The sequence below is a fragment of the Thermobia domestica genome, chromosome 2 (genome assembly GCF_964235325.1).
Source record: "Thermobia domestica chromosome 2, izTheDome1.hap1.1, whole genome shotgun sequence".
In the NCBI taxonomy this organism is placed as follows: domain Eukaryota; kingdom Metazoa; phylum Arthropoda; class Insecta; order Zygentoma; family Lepismatidae; genus Thermobia; species Thermobia domestica.
Genome location: NC_137455.1, coordinates 373,266,396 through 373,293,894, shown reverse-complemented (window position 1 = coordinate 373,293,894; position 27,499 = coordinate 373,266,396). Strand labels below are relative to the sequence as shown.

At 36.1% G+C, this 27,499-nt stretch overlaps 1 protein-coding gene across 1 annotated transcript in view; it reads left to right on the top strand.

Annotated features, from left to right (window-relative positions):
• The window catches only part of LOC145678845 (uncharacterized), a 424,622-nt gene that overhangs the window by 318,732 nt on the left and 78,391 nt on the right, over positions 1-27,499 (top strand). Inside the window, 2 exon segments of the mRNA XM_081749405.1 lie at positions 15,591-15,797; positions 26,456-26,659. Coding sequence (XP_081605531.1) covers positions 15,591-15,797; positions 26,456-26,659 — 411 coding nt within the window.

Here is a 27,499-nt window from a genome sequence, read left to right as displayed (position 1 = left end):
GCTTAACTACTTATTACTAGCTTTCACTTTTTTACTCGCACACTGAGAAAAAATGTACGTAGGTACATAGGTTACATAGGTAGGTATGTGGTGTACGTAGGTTACATATGTAAATCCTGCAGTTTTTGGATTTAACGTACACTAAACGTATAACTGAAAAAGTATATTTTAAACATACTTTCCGTATAAGTGTTCCGAATAAACGTACTTTCCGCACAAAGGAAAGAACTATGTAGACAGTCAGGATCTCACATACAGATGGCCGTTTGTAACTTATAGTTGACGTACGTAATGTATGGAAGGCTGTTAGATGTCAGACATCCTGTAGTGCCACTGAATAACATCTACGCCGGAAAGAGGCCAGTACGTATGTAGCATATGGATAACGTATGTTAAGTATTGATTTCTATAGTAAACATAAGGATCCCGTATACTTGTACAATATACCGATGTCCGGATAACGGATTTTTCTCGGTGACCTTAGCTCGTTTTTCTATTAATCTAGAACGACAGGGACACGAACACAGAAACATCGAGGAGAGTTAAAATTCCAAAGGCTCTTCTACCGGGAATCGAATTCGGGACCCCATACTCCAAAGGCGCACGTGATAGACAGCGAGGAGGGCACCAACGCGACTACTCGGACGATTGACAACATTATCACAATGCACGTGATGTGTTTAATAACGGAATCGTTCCCGATTTCTGATTTAAGGACAGTTTTTTTTTTTCAATGAAAAATTTTCCATAGCAAATTCCTCAAATTTCATTCTCAAGCCGTTACAGGGTACCTTCATAGAGTTTCGCATCTTTTTCTCATTAAGAAGTACCTAATGGACAGTTTTTGGCCCATAAAAATTTCCATAGTACATTACTTAAATTTGGAACCTTTTACTTAGATAAGTCATTATATAAGGTAGGTACCATTATGCTGAGTTTCAAATCTCTATCTCATTTGGAAGCACCTAATCAATGATGAGTGAGTAAATGAACCGATCTCTGTTTGAGTAAGGACAGTTTTTCTCCTATAGAAAATTCCATAGCACATTCCTTAAATTTCGGACATTTTTCATATTCAAGCTATTACTGTATAAGCTACCTTTGTGTAGACATTCACATCTTCATCTCATTGGAAAGTATCTAATGGCTACGGACAATTTTTCACCCATAAAAAAAAATTCCCATAACAAATTCCTCACATTTCGGACTTATCACACTCAAGTCATTATAAGGTACCTTTATGCAGAGTTTTACATCTCTATCTCATTGGAAACTAGCAACTCAATGTGATGAGTGAATGAATGAACCGATTTCTACTTTGCTAAGGACAGTTTTCATGCATGAAAAATTTCCCATAGCACACTCCTCACATTACGGATCTTTTTCACACTCTAGTCATTATAAAGTACCTTTAAGAAGAGCTTCACATCTCTATCTCATTGAGAAGCACGTAGTCAATTTGATGAATGAGAGGACGAACCTATATATGTTTGGCTAAGGACAGTCTCTAGCCCATAAAAAAATCCCATAACACATTCCTCACATTTCCAACTTTTTCTGTACTCGAGTCATTATAGGGTGCTTCTATGCAAAGTTTCACGTTTCTATCTCATTGGGAAGTACCTAATCAATTTGATGAGTGAGTGAGTGAAACGATTTCTTGCTTAGCTAAGGACAGTTTTTTGCCCATGTAAAATTTCCCATAGCACATTCATCAGATTTCGGACTTTTTCTATACTCAGGTCATTATAAGGTACCTTTGTGCTAAGTTTCACTTCTCTGTCTCATTGGGAAGTACCTAATCAATTTGATGAGTGAGTCAGTGAGTCAGTGAGCCTGAAAACTGCATATTTTAGGGGTCCAGTGCTCGAATATGGTTGAAGGTAGGAATGTGAGATTTGGTATATGATCACATCTCTCGGATATCTCCTTAAATTCTAAATTTCATGTTTCTTCCCGTTACTAGAATCGGTTTTACAGAGCCTCGAAATCGGCGATTTTACCCAAATCTCTAGTTGTGTATAATATGCTTACGGCAGTGCAGGCCAGTTTTCATTTTCTTCGCGTAACTTGGCTGCCATGCACTGCCATGCATGTTGACTTGTTTAAATGTTGATACGGATGGATTACAAATAATAATAATAATAATAATAATAATAATAATAATAATAATAATAATAATAATAATAATAATAATAATAATAATAATAATAAACAGTAGTAGCAGTAGAATAAGAATAATAATAAGAATACGAATTCTTCTTGAATCATGAACTTTAATTTCTATTCATACGCTAGTTATATTACTTCCTTCTTTGTATTTTCAATTGCACTTGCATGTAAAATGCCAGAACCATTACGTTTATTGACTTTCTGTACTGTCAAACTGGACTTTCTAAAACAGGAATATTGGCAAACACTTGTGGACAAATGGGTTTATAGCTTACTGTTTACCAATTGTTAACAAGAAGCAGAAATCAGTTTTGAGAAGGAACGGATAGCTCAAAATATTGCATCTTGAAAAGAAAGAAGAGAAGCGGCCACCTACATTTTCGAAAGTGGGCATTTTCTTAGCAAGAATTCCAATGCAAGTAATTTATTGAGATGTATTGATTCATTTAACTTCTGCAATTGAAGACTTACTTATTTTAGGTTTTATTCTATAATTATAATACAATGTTTTTAAAAAAAATCAAGAGCTACAACTTTGTAATGGGTTTTATTTTTTTTTTAATCCTATTCTTGGGAATGCGATCGCCCCCGATCGCTATCCTGGATCCGACCCTGTGTTTGTTTTACAAAATTAGATTTCGAGATTTTTAGGGAACATGCTCTTTGAGTACTAAAAATGACTTAAAAGGAATAAAGTATAATATTTGGAATATATATTTGTGATGAGTGGAGAGCTAACTTCAGGAAGTTACAATTAATAGGGATCAGGTCCCTGTATTTCACCCCTTACAGTCCCCGCTCTGTTCTAGTGGTTAACGAGCGTGATGTAAGAGGCTCCGAGTTCGATTCTTGATCAGCTTTAAAATTTGAACTTATTAACGTAGATCTGATTCGATCTTGAGGTATGGATTCACTTATACGGAAACCTCGGTGGCTCAGTGATAGAGCACCTATCTACTTCTTAGGATATGTGGCCCCTGATTCGGTCCTGGTTCTCGCCAAGGATGAAAACTATGTGCACGGGTTTTCTCGAAGACCTTCCATTACCTCCTGCTTTTTATATCGCCAAGATTTTACCATCACTTGTTTGTTTCATTCGCTACCATCTCCTTCAGCCTTGGACCATAATTGTGTGGCACTAAACTCAGAGATTTCATTTTCAAGCAGTGATTATTTCAGAGAGTGACAGGGAGCCCCTTGGAGCAATTGAATTCCTCCTGGGCATGTTAAATGTGGATTTCCCACCATTTCAACAATATTACTTTTCACACCTAATCTAAAACTATTACTGTTTTCAAGCAACGTATAGCTTCGGTACTAGAAAGAGGTCATAAATAAACTTCTCATTTATTCATTGGTAAATCCTTTGGTAAAGATGATGCTGAAATTATAACAAAGCAAAGTTTTTATAAAATGCATTAAAAAGAAGAAACTATTTTTGAGAAGATAAAATGAAGAAATTAAAAACATTGAGTGCGGTTTTCTCGAATATCAGGGAAGTAGTTTAGTTTATAAAAACATTTAATCTCGCAAATGCTTTTAGTGTTAATTTCATTTCTTCAATTTACCACCACAAAAACTATTTTCTCCCAAAATTATTGTTTTCAAAATTTCTTGATGTTATTAACTATATTATATGAATATCACTCATTTTAGCTTTGGAACTTCTTGTATAAATTAAAAGACAAAGTCTAACCAAAGCAATTTACCGAAACTGTAATGCTATTATTTATTAGTTAATGTATGCTTTGATCAGAATTTTTCTTTTAATTTAAACTATATTATTATTATTATTATTATTATTATTATTATTATTATTATTATTATTATTATTATTAGTAGTAGTAGTAGTAGTAGTAGTAGTAGTAGTAGTAGTATCTCCATAGCTAACAGATTAGCGTACGCGTCTGTGGCGTGGGGTACCTGGGTTCGATTCCCAGTAGGAGCTCATGTGTTTCGGATTCCACGTTAATCAGTACGTCCACTTTTCATACAGCTTTGCTACTGAAACGGACGTTAAACTCAAAATCAACTCAACTCACTAATAATAATAATAATAATAATAATAATAATAATAATAATAATAATAATAATAATAATAATAATAATAATAATAATAATAAACGACACAATGTAAGGAGTGAAAGGCAAGAAACCATATAAAAACTGCATGCGATCATATGAAGTCGGAACCTCTCCTTTCAGTGTAATTACCAGTGAGACACTAAACATTAAATAAAACAGTAATATAATGGTCTTATTGATGGTGTTCCTGAAAATATGGGATATATTGTAGAGTGGTGTTACACTGGATTATTTAATTATCATTGAGTAACATGTATTTCTTATTCTATATACATGTATTGTAGTTATTTGTTATAATATTTCAAATGATGTGTGTCTTTTAGTCCAGGGCGTCTACATATTTTCTCAGCTTTAAATATGTTTGTGTAGAGCACAGCCTATACAATTGTTATTGAAATCTGTAACCAGTCTTTCTTGTTCGCTTTACTGCTTTATAACCAGCGGAAGAAAACAGCTGTCAATCAACTATTGAGCTGCTGCGTGACGCACGTGGGGAGGGCTCCTCCTCTACATATTTCCCCCTTCTCAATGCTGTTTGCTATGAGCGAACGGTGGTGTGACTTTCTCCGAAGCAATTGTTATGGCAATGATGTTCTATCTGAAATGTTGGTAGACACTGTTTTTGTCAATTTTCCATCCTAATTTCTGTGAACTGTTTAAACAGAATAGTTTATGAAATGAGAAATGCTTGAGAGGAGACGTTTTAAAGAGTACGCTCACAGTTGCCGACATTTTCTTACACATTCTGTTGAGAGTTGGATACCTGGAAATAACCAAAAATCGTCCCGAAAAAACCCCTTGACCATAAAAAATATCGTCATATCGATCAACGTTATTTCTATCTAATTACTGACACGTCTCGGGAAAACGTTTCTTATGCTACTTAGATTGAATTATGTCAGATTCATTGCAATAAGATGTAAAATATTGTTGTTATTTTAAAAAAATCCAAATTATTGGAAACATTTCGTCCCGTTTAAACCCCTCAAAATTATAGATATGTATAAATATGTTATTTATTAAAATCAATTAACGAAACTTTCTATAACAATGTTTCTCACAGTCCTTTACCACTCTCAACAAAATTTATTCGAAAATATAAACTTTTTTGTCCTTCGACTTTTTCGCCTCACAGAAAGATGCCTTGGTGATATGTAATGAACAAAATACATTTTGTTTCTTAAAAAACAACAAAATATTTATTTGTGAATAGATAATAGGGTCGATAAAGCTTTTTATACTTATTTCTTTGTAAAACGGTGACATCAAAAGTCATTTTTGCAAAAATAGTGATATTTTAGGAAATATATCATGACATTCCGAAAATTAAATTAGAACAGAACGTGTTGATGGCAATAGCATATTCATAGTTTTATTGCTTCACGCATTTCTTCAGATCAAGATTTAGTCAATATAGTATAGAGAGGAACAAATAAATCAAAGTTAGAAAATATAGAATGTATCTATTGTTTCGTCCTTTTTAGACCCCTAGCAGCTAAAGATAGATAGATAGATAGATAGATAGATAGATAGATAGTCATTGTTATACTTTTTTAATTTTTATCTATTTATTTTTTTATTTTTTTAAATTTATTTTTTTCTTATTTACTGAGGCCTTCTTTTAGTCTAGAATGAACAGGGTGTCTATCGGTCACGAAAGTCATGAAAAAGTCACGAAATCAGAAAACGGTCATGAAAGTCAAGAAATTTAGCTTTTAGGTCATGAATTTCTTTTACCTGGAGAAATATGGTATAGACTGGAAATTTTTTCTATAAAACGTCAAAATTCACCACTAAAAATGTCTGTTTTCGGCTTTAGACCCTACCAAATCGCAAGCAAAGCACGTTTCTATCACATGCATGAAAATTTGGCCCAATTCGTACCCAAATTCGCTTTTCAGAATGTTACTAAATTTTTATGGTTTGGGAAAGAAAAGGTCACGAAAAAGTCACGAAATTTTATTTTGGAATTTGAGTAGACACCCTGATGAAGTAGCACCTGAGATGAAACTTTAAAATAACTTTTTTTTTTCGAAGCATAGGTGATATGCCAAATAATTTCCTTATAAGTGTACTTTTGACTACAGGTCGTGAACGATGACAGATGCATCTGCAGGTTTTCTTTCTGTGTAATGATGCTTGTCTTCTTTCCTCGCTTCGGAGACAATGGTTTTGAGCTTCAGCGTTTCGAAGGAGCACTTTGAATGATTGAAAATGGTTGGAAGTTGTCTCTTTAGAAGCCTTTCATCGGCGTTAACTTTTTTTTTTCTTTCTTCACGGCTGTCGTGGCCGTTTGCAGAAGACGAGGGGACCATCGTAAAGAAATTTACGGCTTCAGTTTAATTAAAATCTGTTGGCAGAGCAGACAGTGAAGAATTGCTCTGGAGGAAGAATTATCGAGACGATGGAATGAGCTTCAATTTTCGCAAGTCAAAGGAAGAACCGTGGATCACTTGGAAAAGCGTTGAGACGAGTGTGCTGAGTAATTTGTATCCTATTGTTTTCCCATCTGTCTCTTGCATTGTGTGCTCAGATTGTTTTTTTCCCGGTAGCTCAGGTTATAAGCGATAGGTTATTCTGGAAAACAAGTTTTGTCAGAGGTATTGAACCGTGTATTGTGAAGGCAGACACCATGCTTACATGGCCTATAATTTAAAGGGGAAAAATGAAGAACAAGGCGTTGTGGGAAGTTAGTTAAATGCAAGTAGACGTGAAGATCTTTTACGATCTATGACAATTTAATTCTCGGAATACACCTGTTTGAAACTATGCGTTAGTGGCTGATATTCCCTTTTTCTATACAGGGTGTTTTTAAAGTCCCTCCGGATTTCAGTGTGTTATGGTTTCCAAACAGTGAATCGCCTTAGTGTAAAATAGCTTGTAAAAACGTTCCTTCCTTAAATTTTTGAGAGAGACATAATATTCAACGCCAGACATCCAGCTATGCTCCATCGACATCCATAGTGTCCGAATTCACGAGCCCCCCTCTCAGGATCAACCAAGTTCGAGTGTGATACCCCTAATGAGCTTAGTGAAGGCGAACCTCATTGATGATGGTGAGCTTGAGCCTGCTGGAACGCGAGCGTAGAGCCCGATTGCAAATGTCCATCTCGGTTGACATCGAAACACAGTGGTTTCTGGAATCTTGAAGTTCCATATCGATGAACATAGTTTTGAATGTCCTGAATAACCATATGATTCCCTTTCCATCCTCTTTTAGAACATGCACATTTAAAGGGTTTTCAGCATGGACTTTTGTCGTAATATCCTACAAACAATTCATGAGAAGATACATTTGGAGACTTTATGAATCCAGAAATGAGTCTTCGCAACCAATCCATTTCTCATCCAATAGTTCATCCAGATAATATCTGCAGGTCTACCACTACGTTGAAATTACCATCACTTTAGTTTCTTTAAAATTTTAAGCCAACTTTTAAGACTCTTTATTATCCGAAGCTTCCTTACAACTATCGTCTTCACACGGTTTTCAACTAACTGCATGTTTGTGAAACTTCTACACCATAATGTTGCAAAGTCGGAAATTTAAAATTATCATGTCCACGTCACAAATTATATCATGTCGATTGGACTTTCCATTTGGATTCCACAAAGCTTTCAAAATCGCCTACATTGGTTTTGACAGTCTTTCTATTTCTTTACATACAGAGGGCAATATCATATGAATATGCACCAATTCAGTGATGTACTTTTTGACGAGAAACTTCCATCAAACCAATAGACACACTGTGACACTTGATCACTTTGTACAGCGAAATGTACACAGATGCTCGTATTGATTTCGCAGTAGTTAACTAAAAAGTGTCTTTATAGGCTTGAGGTTTACGCACAAAATTAGTTAAAGCATCGCAGTTATTCAGATGGTTCCAATTAAATCATCACAAAATGCCTTCCATCTCCTACGATTGTTCTTAGTCCTGGTTTCCGCCCCTCCATCTTACGTCCCAAGATTGAAAAGCGTTACCATTATGAGGGTGATTTCCCTCCTATAACTCGATCAGTCCGATTGAAGATGGCCCAAGTATGGTATCGGATAATACATAACAGGTCACATCAAGATAAAGAGGAAGGAACTTACCGAAAGAAGCAGTTTTATTAATACAATCATATTCACTCCTCAAAAGAATACATATGTAAAAATGATTGTTTTGCTCTCCGCTCCATGTTTATTCCCCTTTTAAAAAAGGCATATAGTTAATGAAAATGAAATATTGCAAAATTTAGTTTCTGTGCTCTCCTTCCGGGAATAGAACCCGGGACTACGTTCACCAAAGGTGCACGCGCTAGCCACTAGATAAGCTTGAAGGAGTATTACGTGTGCGGTATATATTCTGTTATAACTTTACGAGAACTGACAACATGTTATCATAGTAGGATTTATTTTATTTTTATTTAATTTTGTGACTTTGTTTCCATTTACTACTACTTCAACCTTTTAGATGTTCGTTCTTGTTTTATTAACCGTGACCAAGACTCCAGGAAAGGGGTCGACAGAAAAATTATATAGTTTATAATTCCACTTTTGTGCTCCGTGAGCTAAAGAAGATGGGTTATAAATTTAAGTAAATGATGATAAGGTGCGAGAAAGGCAAGAACTCGAAAGAAAAAAGAAAGAAAGAAAAGATTGACGGGCATGACATAAACAATCACAGAATTCAGGTGAGCTGCAATCAAACTGGGAGCCTTCTCATTATAGGAAGCGCTGTAACACTGAGATACCATGCTTCCCTGGAGAATGCGAGTTTGAGATGAGCTTTGGGTTGTCTCTAGGCTTTAGTACGGTGGATATTTATATTCTATAATCCCACCGTCACCCATCCAAGAGTGCAATGAACAATCAGGATACGCCTGATTTAAGGACGTTCTACAAGATACTAGTTGGAACGGTTTGTTGAACTCATTACCACTGTTCACAACAAACCTTCCGTCATTGCCAAGGCAGTGTCTAACACAAGCCCAAAAACAAATAATGGGATGTACGATTGTCCCAACCTCATCTCCCAGCTGTCTCTCTGGTAAAGAGAACTCCTCTAGGGAGTAGTCCAGTATCAGAACCGAAGCCTTAAGGCAAGTCCACGTCGTTCCTACACTCGAGTTGTGTTAACAGAACACCACTACGAATTCTCAGTATGACCACAACTTTACTCAGTCAAACACAATTAGGGAGTTTCGTGAGCCACTCACTACACTAGAGTGTGGCTAAATCTTTCCCCTTCCCCCGAGTGCCCCTCAGACATGTATTGCAATATAGGTCAAGCAATATACCTTCTTTTTCGATACACGCAAAAGCGACTGAACTACTTGCACCCCAAAAAATTATCTGCCCCTCCGTGTGCCCCCCACCCCCTCATAAGAAATTAAAGCTGACGTAAATCAGAAAGGATCTCAAATCTCGATCCTGCTTTCCACATGTTATGGCATATACTGGACCGAATGACACGTCATTTGCTCAACTCGATATTTAAAATCCTTAATAGGTGGAAATAAAACAATTATCAAAATTTGTAAACATGACATGAATCGAAGCGTTCTTTTAGTTCAAGACTTAACAGTTCTTATCAAAAAATAGTGGCAGCTCAAGCATTGTCTTGGTCGAGGTTTCTCAACCTGCGGGATGGAACCCGTAGAGGAGTCGCATATGAAAACAGAGGGGTCTTGAAGGGAGGTAAAAAAAAAAAGCAAATGTAATTGGGATCTAGTAGCGGAAAAAGATTTTTTTAAAAAAAAGATAATTTCAATTTCTTATTTTGATAAACATATTCCCAAATTTTCGAAATTTTAACTGAAAACCCAGTCGAAAAAAAAAGACCAATAGAAAGACCTAGGTGCAAATGGGAGAACGATGTTAAGATAGATCTCGCGCAAATAGAAACAGAAAGTAGAAACTGCATCCTGTTGGCTGATGAGCTTTTGTGACTGCGGCATAAACCTTCGAGTTTCGCAGGCCATAGAATGAATTGTTTATTCTTATTTCCATAGTTAGTGTTAAATATGGCAAGGAATATTAAGCAAATAAATAATCAATTGAAAAAGAAAAAACAATAGGAATAAAAGGAGAATGAAAGTGGTGAAAACTGCGTATTGAAATACAGCAAAATACATAAATATAACAAGAACTGCATAGTGAAATACAATTCAGTAGTAAGCGATAAGCAGCAACAGTCCAAAAACCTGTTACAAACTGGAAACTACGCATGAGAATATGATGGAAAGGAAAAGGGTGTCGTGGTATGAAATAGGTTGAGGAAGTCCAGTTAAAGTCATGGTAAATGGCAGAAAATTGCAAGTTGAACTAGTGAGTATTCTTAACTTCTTAAATGAAAAATGTAATATTTGTTTAACGTCCTACGATTATCCGCTTTGGGTTAAGGGAGACGGATGATTAAAGCCAGTGAATGATGATCAAACAATTGATGGAATGAGAATGTGGTAGAAAGCGGGAGTATCCCGAGAAAACCACGGACTCGATGTTGTCCACCACAAGCTTACTAATAGGGAATCGAACCATGGACTCCATGCACCAGAGGTAAGCTCTCTACCGCTGAGTCACTAGGGGTGCGCACGAGACGAGTCGAGACAGAATTTTCCTGACAAAATTCGAGTCGAGACACAGCTCTTCCAATAGAAAAAAATATATTTTTCGAGTCGAAAAACCACTTTTACAGCACATTTTCGAGACGAGACAGTCTCAAAACTTGTCTCGTGCGCATCCCTATGAGTCACAGTGTCCCCTCTTAACTACTTAAGTGATTATGACGTGTTGACAGGTCATGTGGTGGGTTTCGCGTGTGTGAACGTCACTTTATAGCTGTTCTCGAGAGTCGCTATTTAGATTTGAAAGTAGTGTATCAGGGGCTCCACAGGGTTCGGACACTCCCAAACCTTCCTAAATGAACATACATCTGTATACTTTCTTAATAAAACTATACTTGTTCAACAAGGAAATAATTGATGTAGCATGAAAACTTGCTCTTACACTTCATCTCTTCTCTTTCTTGTACAGGGTGTCTATCGGTCACAGAAGTCATGAAAAAGTCATGAAATCATAAAACTGTCATGAAAGTCATGAAAAAGTTACGAAATTTAGCTTTTGGGTCACGATTTTTGTGTGTGTGTGTGTGTACAAATATAAGTGCAGACCGGATTTTTTTTCTATAAAACGTCAAACTTCACCACCAAAAATGTCTATGGTCGGTTTTAGACGCTAACAAATCGCAACCAAAGTATGTTTTTATCGCATGTGTGACAATTCAGCCTAATTCGCACCCAAATTCGCATTTGAGAATGTTACGAAATTTTATGGTTTGGTAAAGAAAAGGTCACGAAATTTCATTTTGAAATTTTAGTAGACACCCTGTTGTACAAAAATAATTAGTTTTATCATTTTCCCCCATGAAAATATAGGTGGAAATATTTTACAATTACTTTGAACCGCGATGGCACAAAGGCACATCGTTCACCTTTGGTGCGTAGGGTACCAGGCTCGATTCCAGCTGGCGCCAAGTGAACTTTGTGATGGACAAACACCGTGAGTGTGGGTTTTCTCAGGCTTCTCCCGTTTCCCCTGTTTTCTTTATTCCACCATTGAATTCATTTCTCATCATCGCTGTCTCCTTTAGCGTAGCCGGCACAATCGTGGGTCATAAAACTGAAATATTTATTTTCTTTTTTCTTTTTTTCTTTTTTTTAACAATTGGTTAACCTCTTTTCGGGTGCAGAATAACATCCATTCCGTACTACATAGACGTAGTGGCTTGCATTATTGGACCCCCCTCCCCCAAAAGCCTGGACATGTTCCAAAAAAAAAAAAAAAAATCCGTATGCACGCTTATAGATATATCATATTGACTTGATCTCTATTCTTTCATTGCAAGCGCTACTATCCGATGAAGGAATTCCACTCGCTTTCTCTCGCTTAGCAACAGCTGAACCCTTATTGGCTCAACGCGTGGGTGTGTGAGGGTGTGAGCTTTAGTTCGTATTTTTTGCCACGGCTCAAGACATTTTGGCAGCACAATAGTGTACACGTAAAATTTTTAAATGGACGGAAGTATCGCATACATACAAATTTAAACACCAGCAGGCGGCGAAACTTGCGGGATTAAACGCAGATAGAATTCTTACCGAAGTGAAATTATAAAACACCGATGTAATTTATTAGCAACGTCGGCTATTGTTCTTCTTAAATTATAATGAAACAAGAGCATTATGTCAAAAGCGGTATAAATTCTGTAAATCACGTGTGAAACGTGTTGATAGAAAGATCAAGAGTTTTTAAGATAATAAGTGTTAATGTGGCAGAGCGTTTATTTTTATTGGTCTCTTTTCACACGAAAACACCAATGCATTGTGAATTTAGAAAGACAAAACATTCCATCCGAAGCGCTCGCTGTACGTGCTTCAAATATCTTTATTTAACTGTAATTACTATTCCCTTTTTCCTTTCTCATTTTCTTATTTTTTTCATGGCTTTTTTTTTACTGCTAAGAACTTTTTTTTTTTAACAATACTCGAAGTAAATACCGTATTGTTTAATTGGAATATATTTTCTTTTCTTTTTCTCATGAGTACAACTGTTGGCTGAAGACAGTTGAATACAGTCTGAGAAAGGATTCTCAGGAAACGGTATAACTTTCTCTTTAGCCCGGTTATTTTTAAGAATAACATTGAAATGAAAGTTTCTTCGTATCGTTAATGAGCATAAGATCACAATAATCAGAGAATTGCAAAAAAAACTCTTTTAATAATTATCTTGCTTTAAGTTGTAGTGGTTAGTCTCCTATTCTAGTTTATTCAAATACAGTACAATGAAATTTGGTTTCATTTAATTGAAATTCAGTACATTAAGAAGAGAAAGAGAGAAAGGAAAGACAAGACCCTTTTGTAGTTCCAGGAGCTAATTAATATTTTTTTGTCTAATACTCTTTTTCATTTAAAGGAAATTAGTCGTCAGAGCCTTTTATAAATACGTTACCGATTGGCTTTTAATCTTTTTGCTTCTTATTCTGAAATTAGTTCAGCTTAATCATCAACGAAACTTTTTGTGATCCTTCTCACTTTGAAAGGCTGAACTAGATACATAGCCAGATATGTGTACGAAGAGTAATCGAAAAGTTCCCGGAATTTTTGTATTAACTATTTATTACCACAATATAAGGTACAGATTTATTTAATAAAATATGCCCGAAGTAAAAAAATTTACATGTTACCCACTTCTCATTCACTGTTGAATTTTTGCATATCTCAGGATGTGGAACTCACGCCGTATTATTTTGCAGAAATAAATTCAGCTTACTATGTTTATTACTTTATATTAATATGTCGTTTGTGTATTATGATTTAACTCTTTTGAATTGTATATACTATTTTTAGTGCATTGGCTAGTGTCTTCATTATTCGATTAAAAAAGAACAATTTAAGCTTTTTACTTCGTTTTTTTTTTTTAAAAAAAGCATGGAGGCATTGTAGAACACGTTACCAATGGTTCCACGCCTTTCTGCGTAGACAGGGAATAATGACGTCATAACTTACAAAAATATTTTTGTTAGGCCTATTTTTATAACTTTTTGGCGGGCTTACATTTGCGCGTAGAAGATTTAAATTTTGCACACACATTCAGATGTCTGGTTAAAACGGGGTGCAGAGGGCAAAAAGGTAAATATATATAGCCGGGACAGTTCCTTTTTTCCAACCGTTGTCCTGTTTTTTTTCTGATCCTCGAACGGGACGCCTAAATGTCCCGTTTTTAAGTAAAAATGACCTAGGTATCCCGTAATTATTATTCAAAGCATAAATCGTCAATGCAAATTCTCTCTTCCGTACCAACACTCGTTGCCAAGGTTCAGTCGTGTCTAGAACTTCTGAATTTTCAAATGGGAATTCAGTGTTCGTGGTTCAAGTGGGAATTGAGTGGGAATTCTGTGTGTTCAACTAGTTAAAAGAATTGTTCGGTAGAACTTGCAATCGGGAACCATTATTTGTTGTGTGGTACACGTAAAGTTAGAAACGGTGTGTTATCACTCTTGTGTATTTTGTAAATTGAGAACACTTCTGAGTTCCAAAATGCAATCTGGAAGTCAGATATCCCCCCCCCCCCCGTAGCTGATTCGTATGCGTCCCGTTTTCGCAAGTGAAAATTCTGGTCACCTTGATGATACCGTTTGAAAGTCTGTTGTATTCTAAAGAGAATGATGTATGAACCATTACCCTAAAATAGATAGGGATGTCTCAGGAAATTTTTATATTACTCTTTTTGAGTAATCTCGGGCATTGTGGATCTCATTGTTATGTATTTTTTCCCGCCCTTATTATTCAAGATGGAAGCTTGAAATTTTGTACACACATTTAGTACACCCTTACTATTTTTTAAGTTGATTTTGAGATCTGTGCGTTAACACCCAGTCCCAGGGAGATCCAGAGGGGCTCAAAATTAAAAAAAAAATATATATATATATATATATATATATATATATATATATATATATATATATATATATATATATATATATAAAATCCCACTTTATCTCAAAATTTCCCGTCTCAGGAACATGATTGGGAAATATAAATGGTACCGTTTAAAAGGCTGTAATGAGGTACGAACCATGATCCTAGAATAAATAGGGATGATGCTGTAGCTGCTTGACTGAAAGTCTATAATTTACCTTTTAACAGCCAAAATTTAAAAGGGTTGAAAAACCTTTCGCATGGAATTAAGAAAAAAAAAAAAAAACTGAAATCAGCTCTTTTCACGTCGGTAGCTGTAGAATCCAGTTTTCATTATCCTCTATGATATAACCATAAGACGAAACGAAACATACGTTCTTATCTAGAACAAAAGCATATCTCAAGTATTCATAATTTAACAGGTAAGTTTTCAAGTGGATTATAATCCATTAAATTCCCTTTAAACTATAATTTCGAGCGTAATAAATCTCGCTCCCTTTAACCTTGTACGAAACGGAACAATTTCATTTTGTCTTTTGTTTTTTGCTTTATTTTAAGTCTTCTGTTAGAATTCGTAATACTTGAGGCGCGAGGAATGCAGTGTTTTTTGTAGAGGCAAGTTTAATGCCTCAATTTATCCACAGTTTCTGCCCAGCCGTTTCATCTTCGTAATGAAATGAACGTCTCTTGTTGTGATAATACAGCCATGAAACTTCCATAGCTTTGTGTTTAGTCTGTTCATGTTTCCATAAACGTATTATACGCACAAGTGCACAATTTTGAGCTATAAAGATCATAATATTATTATGACATTAAACGTTCCAACTCTTGTACTTATAGCAGTTTTGCCTCTTTTTTATTTTTTGCAGTTGTTGTTACAAAATGGAGGGAAGTTGGACATCCCAAACTTGCCAGAAAGTGTTCTTCACCGGCTTAATAATGTGTGCAAGGAGGGTCGAGAGGGGCTGAAAGTTTGGCAGTATAACACGAAACACCAATCCCTTGACCGCACGGAACAAGCTCGACAGAAGGAGAATGAAATGGAGGAGGCCAAGGAAGAAGATGAGAAAACGGAGGTACGAAACATCATTTGTGCTTTTTTTTTCTTTCTTTCTTTTGACTATCAAATAGGGCAGCCAGGCACGTAGCCAAGGGGTGGGTCCGGGGGGTCCGGACCCCCCCCTTCGAGACCAGAAATAAAAAAATAAGGAAGAACGAAACAAAAAGAAACAAGAAATAGGAAGAATCAACGTTAAAAATAAAGATAAAATATAAAGATAAAAAAGCTAAAAATTAAAATAATTTTTCGTCATCGCATCCTTGCAGTATCAAACATGTTATTTCAGAAGAGGTTTTCTACTGCTCCTTTAACTTGTCATTTGGAACAGACAGTAATTGACGGAATAATAAAACAAAAAAGTTATGTGGAAAGCAAGTCCTGTTAACATTTGATTCAACACAAAAAGGAACGCAGATATTATAAAATATTTTACAAGACATTATTGGACATTACTTTTTTTTTTTTTTTTTTTTTTTTTTAATAGTTGAGATCATAACGAAAGGAAAATTGTTATATTTGGATGAACAAAAGAAGGAACGTAGATATTGTAAAATGTTTAAAATAATTTTTTAAATGTTCTTTTATTCGAGATTTCTTCATAGTTTGTTACTAAAATACTAACATGCATGGGCGCCGATCCTGGGAGCCGAGGGGGCCCGTCCTCCCAAAGGTCATGTGGGACCCCTTGTTGTATATATGAATATACAATATATTGACATAATTTGAATGCAATTTGTCTTAAAATCCTTATATACGCCTTCTGCATCTCAATGGACCCCCCCCCCCAAATTTACAGAGAAATCGTCGCCCTTAATAACATGTCATAATTTTAAAGTCTTAACATACCAATATATGTTGCTAGTAAAATGTTTAAATTGATCAGGCCCTTGGTGTGATAACCACAATTTCATATTATACTCCCCCCCCCCCTCCATCACGAAATCCTTACTAAACAAACCAATATATGTTACTAGTAAATTAGTTTAGAATAATCGAACTCTGGTGCGATAACCATAGTATTTCATGTCTCGGACCCCCCCTATTACGAAATCCTGGCTACGTGCCTGGGGCAGCGTGTGTCAAATTGTGATCTGCGAAATCTGTAGTTGTGCTTCTCTTAGGTTCAGGTTTCTATATAATGATTCTTCAGTTATAGATGTATCGTGATGTATGGCTCGATGATAATATCGTGACGTCAACCCACATCATAATGAGAGGGTGGATGAGGGGCTGCTACATGTCTTCTCAGTAATGATTTATTTTTCTAGAAATGACTATTCTGAAGCGGAGATACGCCACTGGAGATGAAAAAAAAAGAAAGAACAAAAAAAAATGGGGGAACGGAGATTTTTTTTCGTGAGAAAAAATTCGTTTTGTTGACTTTTTTTAAAAAAAATTTCTTGTTAAATTACTATCTGTTTTCCTGTAGTGGATTCTACAATTAAGAAAGTGCGTTTAGAACTTCCATCACTTGTAAGTCGTATTGAATCTTATATAGAGTCGTTCTGACGCGTGATTAGTGTCATACTGAAGAGTTCGACTAACATATATTTCCTGCAGTAGGCAGGCCTTTAGTATGACACTAATTATACGTCAAAACGAGTCTGTATAAGGCCCATTATGTCTAGTTGTCTGGAATGTTTTTCAAACGCATTGTAGCTGTTGCCAGTAACTATTGCATGTTGTGCAACCACTATATCCCAAATGTCATTTTAGTTGCCTAACCATCTTATCAAGTACCTTGAAGTTATGCATCTTGATATACAGTACGTATTTTACTGATTGCCTAAATGCAATCTAACATGAAAAAAAAAAAAAAGTACCTTAAACCAAGAAACAGGTAGGCCTACAAAACTTTTTAGTATAAATTCGTGCTTACGTCTCGTTCACTGTTCTGGAAACATTTTGTCCGGAGCTTCAGAGACTTGAGTTACAAAATTGAAGCTATAAACTGCTATTTTGAGTGTGATGTTGGTTTAGCATCATTATTCGCGGAATTCCTTCTTTCTTTCTTGTTATATAGTGCCAAAATTTTTGAAATAAGAAGTTTGTGGACGGCATTTTAAACGTTTTTCTTCTAATTTTAGCGACCTCAATAAATATGTAATTATAATTAAGTTTTTGTTTATTCACGATAATTTTGTTTACGAAATCTATATTTTTCGAACAAATATTGCTGATATTATTTATTATTATTATTATTATTATTATTATTATTATTATTATTATTATTATTATTATTATTATTATTTTGTCGTTGAACGTTGATAAAATACAGAGGTTGTTTCCGATCTATGGTGACGATTTCAACCTGCAAGTACCTTAAGAGAAACCATGTCGCCACCATCGAGAGTACTCTATTTGGTGGCCCTGCATCTGGACAATTGCCCGACAGCGAAGTTTCCACTGTAAGAGACTGGCATACAGTGTAGTCATGTCATGCCGCAACTCCTCCTACTGACAGACTTTCTATAGCCTTTCAACGGTGCGGGGTCTCCTGTGAGACAAAGCTCGTTTCAGGAGGCTGAATGCGCAAAAGTACATCGGTGACGCATCAGGGGACTTCACTGGAATGCCTGGAATGAAATGACACGAAGTCCAGTTTCTGCTACCATTTCTTGGAGGAAGAGGCGGATTGAGCGAGACGTGTGACTTGACGTCTTGTCTTGATGCACTCACACACGCTTCTTTTTCCTCCAGTAGAGATGGGGAATGTTGTAGCGATAAACGAGTGTCAGGACGTTAGCCTGATAATATTCCGAATTCAACTTCATATTTTTGGCTACACGATATATGGCCAGCTTGCCCTGGTACGAGTATCCAGCAATTATAATGAAACGTGTGCCAAAACTTCGTTGCATTCAGTGAACCATCTTTAAAAGTCCCTCGCACCTGTCAATTGATAAAAAAATTGCACATGTCTTGTAACAGGCATCCAGAAAAACATATGCCTCGTCCAGTGTTACAACAAACTTCCACTTTTCATCGGCCAGGTACCGCTCATACAACTTTCGACAGTTGGTGCGGCGTTCCTGCTTGTGTTTTGCAAGAGAATGTGAGCACGCCCTTTCCTCGCTTTACCAACCTCAAATCGCGGTGAGTGATGGTGTGCACTGTCTTCGGTGATGTTTGTAGCCTGTTCGCGATACTCCTCTGTGTAGGTGGATTCTCTCTGGTGACCGGAGTCCCGACTTCCCGGATTCTAGCTCGTGTGCGGCTAGTAGCAGGCTTTAGTTTGGCCTGTTTCTGCCCTACAGGAATCATCCCACGCCTCACCTTACCTGTTCCTTTCAGCGCCAGTGATATGCCATTTTGGACACAGTGAAACCACGGTTTGCACAGTTTGATAATAACACTATAACTATAGTTCACGTCAGAAAGGGCATTTATGTAGTCCTCCCAATAAGCACTTATTTTCGGCGGCATTTGTCTCGATATGCACTTAACCACACATGTCACGCACAGTCAGTGGTCCAAGGCGCCCACACAACTAGCAACTACCTTCCCTTCCTGCTTGGTGGTGCTGCACAAGATTTGTATTCGTCACCATAGATCGGAAACAACCTCTGTATTTCTAAAAATAATCCGTTGTAGTGCATCCACCAATTTGAAATTTTGTGCCCTAACGAATGACAGATTTTCTTGGATTCTTGAATTTTTCATGATTTTCTATTCTGAATATACGAGAGAGATCAGAAACTAAGATTACAAGGCCCGATGTTTCTGAAGTTCCGTCTGTTATAGAGGAATGAGGAGTGTTCGGTAATTTTTAATACATGGAGTTGGCAACTGTGCAGAGTTTCAGCCACCTGCCATCTACAGCGCTAGTTGAAGGTAAACACAAATGGCGACTCGTTTGGAAAACTGGTCTCGCGAAGAAGTCTGCTCAGTTATTCGATTTCTGTGGGCGAAACATGTAGCCACGGCTCAAATTCACGACAGCTGGTAGAGGTTTACGGAGAGACTGTAATGTCTCGTCAGCATGTCGCAGAATGGTGTCGAAAGTTTGTGGCTGGTAGAGAAAACGTCACCGACGAGGAGCGCAGTGACCAACCCAACACAACATCAACAGATTTGAACACAGCTCTGGAGAAGATGATTCAGGACAACAGGAGTATCACGTTACGGCATCTGATGGCAGAATTGGGAATGCCATTCGGAAGCGTTCGTCACATTGTGCACGATATTCTGCAGTAGGGAAAGTTTGGGAAACACTTCGTGACAACGTGACTGAACACGTAATGACATTTTTATGAGGAGGGAATCTTCAAGCTCATCCCACGATGCGATAAGTGCGTCAACAGATATGGAGACTGTCGAAAAATAACCTAATGTATGTACAGGGCCGTGCCGTGGGGGGGACGAGCGGGGCGACGGCCCCGGGCGCCGAAGTAAGGGGGGCGAAAAATTTGGGAGAAAAAGGGAAAAAAGATAGGAAAAATTGCTTGGAATATATGTATAGGGGCGCCGTCGTATGCTCTCGTCCCGGCCACTGACTTTCCACGGCACGGCCCTGTGTACGTACTATGCGTTGGCTGTATTGGTTGTGAAATAATATATTCATGTTACACTGCAGGCTTTGTAATCTTACTTTTTGATTACTCCTCGTAGTGATTAAAGATTTTTTTTGTGTGTGTGTTATAAGGAAAAATAAACAAGGTGGAACATACTGTTACCTCTCGACTAAACTCGAAATATATATTTTTTTTAAATCTCGATTAAAAAACAAACTTTCCTTAGATGGCTAAAGCAAAATCTATCTTATAACTACAGCACTAGTATTGATTGACCTTTGTTAGAAAAGATACGAATTATTGCTACACAACGTATGTGACGGATAACAAACATTCTTCGCAATTCACAATATTATTTTAGGTCCATTTCATTTAGAAAAATACATTATCTCCATACAGATATTATCCGATCGTGATGTTTTACCCAATCAGTAGAATGTGGAAAAGTATATAAGAAGAGATAGTGTTGATTGGCAAATCTTGCTTGGAGTTCTGCAACGTGTGTGCTTCTTCTAGTTGTATGCCAGAAAGGCAACGGGGTACAAACTGCAGGAGGTTAATGACAACCGGCGCATTGTACGTATAACATTATTCATCATTGTTTATTATTCTTCGCCGTCTTGGTTGCCGTAATTATCGTTGAGAAACAAGGATAGTAAAGCACCCATTGCACATGTAAACACTTCCAGATAGATGAGTTCATTAGTGTTTGCTCAGTTGCGTTAGCTGCTGTGCATAGAGAAACACTTGTTTAAAAGACAAACTCTTGGAAGCTCTGTCAGCAGTTTAAGCAGCAAATAAGCTTATGAAAATATTTTAACATAATCATGGCTTAATTTGCTTTTTAATGTTTTTTCTTGTCTTTTTGTAATAAAATGTGAGAGAAAAAAATAATCTCCCCCAAATTGCGTCATATCTCATTCCGTCTCATTTCTTAAAGTTCGAAAGTGTGCTATAAAGTCTTGTAGAACTGCGGTGTCCGTCCGTCTGTTGACAGGTATCAGAAGAAGACAGAAAATGGGTAGTGTTATACACTGTAAAAAATTTTATAGGTAAATTTACAAAAAACGGTGGCAATCTGTTTGCCAAGCCTCTAGGTAAAGCAATTTACATCTATAAAGTACAATTACTAATATGAAATGGTGTAAAATTACATTTTTATCAATAAAAATATATTTTCTTATAAATTTACTGTAAATTTGTAAAAAGAACCAGCAAATTTTGTAATTTAATCTAAGGGAATGTATATCAACTTGCAAAATGAAGAGTAATTGATTTTACATTGATGTTTGGCAATTTAATTACAAAAATTTTTTTCAGTGTAGTATACAGTCAGCGACAAAAGTTCTTTCCGTTTGATGACAGTAGTTTCGTAAAGAACTTTACAATGGAAGGAACAGTTTGAGTACAGTTTTCAGCAAATTAGAATCAGTGCAAGTTTCTGTGTATTCTTGCCATACCACCGTTATTCCCAAAATAAATTTTACCAAACGGAAAGAAGTTTCGTCGCTAACTGTAGAACACCGAAGAAGTTTGATTTGTTAGAGTGTAGACAACGTGAAAATTGGAGACAAAATTTTTTAACGACTCTACAGTGGAGTCGGAGTGTCGCCATGACAACCGATTTTTTTTCTTAATTATATTTAAGATTTATTAACGGCGTGATATTTTACCCAGTTAATATTAATACCGAAAGTAATAGTGTATTTCTACCATTTTCCGTTTTAACAGAGAAATTAGAGTGGAAGGTGGGGTATATACACTTGATTGTAGAAGACCGCTTTTCGCTATGTATTACAGTTTTTACTCTGTACCGTAGCGATGTAACATTAAAACAGGAAGTGATTGACTTCTTTTAGTTTCGGTTTGAATTGAGGGCTAAGGCAGCAAATGATCCCTTCTTGGAACTTTAAATTAATTGAAATAACCCGTTCTTGCTATATCTTTACCATGGGCGGAGTTTGAAATTGTTTCCTGGAAGGGGGGACAGACCTTTTGTCTGAAGGAGGGCACGGTAAGTACAAATGAGAATTGAAGGATCTTATAAGTAAAATTTTTATTGTTTTGTCAAAAATTTTGAGGCAATGCCTTCCCCCCCCCCCTAGCTCCGCCCATGATCATTGCCATCGTCCTTCAATGTAGATTAGATTCATATTGAAACAGGATGTTTAGTGGGTTTCTACTACTTTCGGTTTGAGTAGAGGGTCAAGGATGGAAAAGAAATGTATTCTTGGGGTGCTTAATGGATTACAGGAAAAGTGCTTCTCGCTATCTATTACCGTTTTTGCTCTATAGTGATGAATATGAAAACCGGAAATGATTTATTTCTACTCTTCCGGTTCGGATATCGCCTTCATCACTAAACTCAATTCCAAACTTTTAATTCTCTACATTCTTGTCAAGATAAATTGTGATCCATCAAATGGTTATTCAGATTTTGTGTCTCCCGGACGGACAGACAAAGTATATAAGGAATGTTTGGTAAATCAAACTCCTGAACAAAAGTCTTTCTGATGTGGATTCAATATTCGAAGAAGAGATTTCATGTCCGTTTTCATTTCTGTTGCAACCGGAAGTGGCAGAAATACACCTTTTTCGGTTTCAATGTTGATCCTCATAGAGGGAAGGCTGTAAGATATAGTGGAAAATGTTTTTTCGAAGCCGGTTCATCGTTTCAAGGATAGTTGCTTTCTCCGCACTTATTATTGTATTGAAACCATTTCTATAAGACTTAGACTAACCAGTTCCGGTCTGTTTTGGATTCCCATAGAACAGAGACGGTAATATATGGCGAGTGTATAAATGTCCCAAAAGTATATTTCATCTGCACGGTTTCACCACTTTTAGTTGCAATATTGGATCTCTGTAGAGGGAGAAACCATAAGACACGTCGGAAGGGGGGAGGGGGCGGAGTTGATAATGGATTAAATGTTCAAAGTATAAATTTCATCTCCACCCTTATCACTTTGTTTAAACCAATAGTAATAAACTTAACCACTTTTAGTCTCAGCATCCCATACAGGAAATATTGTAAGTTGAGATGCAAAAAAGCCGGCTTTTTTGAATCGATGTTTTTTTTTAGATAAAAAGCTGGCTTTTTTGGGAAAAAAACGAGAATTTTGCAAATTTTGGCTTTTTTCATTTTTACGACTTTTCTATCTAAATAGCTTTCTTATAGTATATTCTATAGTTAGATAAGAATTCCATGACCTAAATGCCATATTTCGCTCTGAAATTCACCATCAAGATAGATGGAGCACATGTTTTACGAATTAAAGCTAACATGAAGAACGTAGTATTTGAGGGCAATTTTAGAGGCTATTTAACTTTATTTTAAGTTTTGAGTTATCGACATTTTTTTTTTTCTCTAGATCATTTTAGTTTGTCATCCGTGTTTCATTTCTAAGAGCTTAGTACTCTAGCTTCTGGCGCAAAAGTAAACTTACGTTTTTCTATATATCCGTCAAAGCGTACGTTTTTCAATATATCCGTCAAACTGTACTTCCACATTTCTGTTCTACTGTAGCTGTGCAATGATTTAGCAATCATTTTCCGGATACAACCTTGAATATCAATTTATACAAATAATTAGTAGCGGATTTAGAAAAGTACTTTGGAAGGGGTTTCTCTGACTGTTTCGTTTTCTAAAAAAATAATTTTATTTGGGAGAAGCTTGAAGTTTCTGAGTACAGGCATAACTAATATTTCGTTTCATTTATATGTTAGGAATAATCTTCCGGATACAACCTTGAAGATCATTTTATACTGAGAATCAGTGGCGGATTTAGAAAAGTATTTTGGGAGGGGTTTTTCTTACTAATGTTTAGTTTTCCTAAACATTCGTAATTTTTATTTGACGGGAGCTTAAAGTTTATGAGTAAAGGCGTAACTAATAGATATTTAGTTTGTTTTAGACATTCCGTAACTTTGGGGAACAGGCTTCAGTCCGAAAGACCGCCCCCCTTAACCTTCGCAAAACTGTCACTCGGGTAATTAGTAATAATAACGATTTAAAATCAATAAGAAAGGAAGTCGACCAACTCACAGTACACGCACTATTTCTACACTCACAGATGGAATGAAGAAAAGCTTTGTCAGAATGATCGAATGCTGGGTTGAATTCCGGACTTCCTTAGAAGCTCAAAAGCTAACCACGCAGTCATGTTTGTTGTGCATTTGTATTTAGCTTAACTTAAATATATTCCGTAGTCCTTTTTTTAAGGGGGGGAGGGAATTCCGTAGTGATATGTTGAGTCCTCTTGTTAAAAATTCAGAAAACTTGAGGATTGGGTAAACCGTGATGGTGGTTATATAAAACTTAACTGTAGAATTTCAAGAATATACAGAACCCAAAGCTCTAGATGTGCAGCCTTTAAGTGTATCATATAAATCTAAGTATTTCTCTTATGTTTTATTTTAATTTTATTTTGTTTCAAAGAGAGGGTATGGAATATTTTGAAGTAAAAATACTACATACAATTTTGCTAGTTATTTATGTATTATTTTTAAAGAAGTGTTTACTTTTAGGGTTGGCTGGTTTACACCAGCTGTTTCTTTAATAACTGGTTTAAATCCAAAAATAAAAAGAACGAAAAATGCCAATCGTGTGAACTTTATGGTGACGTTTCCACATATCAAACCATCTGCATTAGTTTTATTTCCTTTTCACCTTTTAATCAAGGTGTCCCATGTTCAATTCTCGGTCGAACTACAACCCTTCTTTCATGCGTAAACCAAGTAGCGGTGCGGATGTCACTTTAAGCGAAAGTCTTCTCCTTGATAACCTCGGTATTACGTAAGGATGTTAAGCCTAAACATACGAAACGAAGCCAAGGTTGCTTAAATATATTGATAGAAATTGGCAAAATTTATAGATTGCCTACGTAGCTTCCAACATTAGCTTGAATTGGACTTTCAATGATATCTACATACTAAATTTGTAATTTAATACCTCAGTTTTAGCGTACTGATTATGATACGTTGACCTTTAAATTTTACATGCAAAGCAATAACAGGATTTTCCCATTATTGTTTTACATTTAAAGTAATGACGGGATTTTCCCAATGGCTAGGGCGGGAGTTTCTCAATTTAAGGACTTTTTTAAGCTTATAGGACCTCTTCCAGCATAAATAACCCCTTGTTGCATAATAACACCAAGGCGAAACAAACTTATTCCTGTGCATATGTAATATAAGTACATAAAGCAAAATATCTAAATCAAAAAACCTGGTTTAAACCAAAATACCTGGTTTAAACTTCCCCCAAAAAACGGGTTTTTGGCATTTTCAAAAACAATCATGGTTCTTGCCAACCCTGCTTACTTTTGTATATAGGAGGTTTAAAAATTCTTATTATATACATTGGTTAATCCTTTGGAATTCATAATGTAAATATGTTAAAGAAAAATGGTTTGAAATATTTTTTCGAAATTTATGGTTTATTTTTGAGGTTTTATATTATTATCGGCATCAACCACTAATTAAATGATTTTTTGTGTTATACAGAAACGAAACGAAGTCTGCTTTATCAATTTAAAGCAGAATTTTGAAAAAAGCCCAAAATTTCCCAAGCAAAAAGCGAAGCAGAAAAAAAAACGAGTTTTTTTTTTTGGTCAAAAAAGCCGGGTTTTTTTCCGAGCCCTTGCATCTCTAATTGTAAGAGATTGTGAGAAATATTTCGAAAGTAAATCAATATCCCTAAGAATATATATAATATTGGAAACCTGCCATTTCAGTTTCCTCCCAAATTACTGACATCTTCATCAAGATAAGCAGTCTAACTTATCAAAGTTTGAATGGAGCTACAAACTTTACCTATTAGTCGTGTGTACTTGCTCTAAACGGTTAAAGTTGGATCTTCTTAGACAATGCACATTTTCAGTAGTTGCACATGGATGTGTATTGTTTTAGAAGATCAAGTTTTAATTGTTTGGTGCAATTACACAGGTCTACTATGTAAATTTTGCAATTCAGTTTCAACTTAAATTGCTTCACTTGAGAAAGATGTCAAACTTGGAGGATACTCATTAAAATGATAGGTTCCCAATTAAAAAGAAAGATATGTAAGTTTTATTTTCTTTTTATTTCAAATAATTTAGTTTTAACACTACGAATGAAACTATCGAATTTGGCTCGTAACATGTAATATTTTTCATTATAGCCATCAAAACCAGAAGATCAGGAAAGAGCTGATAGTCCTGCGAAAACCAGGATGACCAATAGTGCAACTCAAACAATCCAAGAACCCAACCGAGAAGAAGAAGCCAATGGAACTTCAGGCTATCACGCCTCATGGCCAGTAGAAAGGTCACTATGGCATAGTGGGCCTAGTAGCATTGGAGGAGGGTCCAGCAGCTTAAATCAGGTAGTGTGTGATCACTGGAACATTTGTATCCTTATTTTATTTAGTGAGTCGCTTGTTACTTATTGTTCGTTTTCTTGAGGTTGAATGCCGCGTTCATAAAAGCTCTCCATTGACTCCTGTCCCTAGCCAATTTGATCCAGTTTTTACTTTGTATTTTTTACTTTGTATTCCTGTTTCTGTGCGATACATCTTGATATTGTTCTCCCATTTGCTCCTAAGTCTTTCTAGTGGTGGTTTCAGATTGGATTTCCAGTTAAAACTTTGAAAGCATTTCTGTTTTCTTCCATTCTGGTCACATGACCTGCCTAGCTGAGCCTTCTAGACTTTATGACCCTCAGGATTTTATTTTCAGATACTTTCAGTCTGCGTTCTTCCCTCAAGAGTAAGTGACCATGTTTCACAACCATACAGAACAACAGACATGACTATCGTTTATATATTTTAAGCTTCAAATTCCTCGACAGAATTCACGAAGACAAAAGATTTTGAACTGGACATATATTTTTTTCTTTTGCTTTTTGCGTTGCAGACTTCGAACCACGTTTAAATTTGCATAGCAATTTACAATATTATTGTATAGCATTTTTGGCAGTGAAGGAAGTTAATATTTTACTCTTTTTAATGAGGATGAAACAATAAAATTAACGAATTTTTGTAAATCACAGACAATTATGAGAATGAAAAGCAAAGTTTTGGGAAAAAAGTAATGGCGAAATAGTATTAACTTATCATTCCTCAGATTGAGCACGTAGCTGGTTTCGAGTGTATACATATGGAACTTTTTATAAGATGCTGAATCTGCAATACCATCAAGAAACGGGGAATTGAAATTACGCAGTC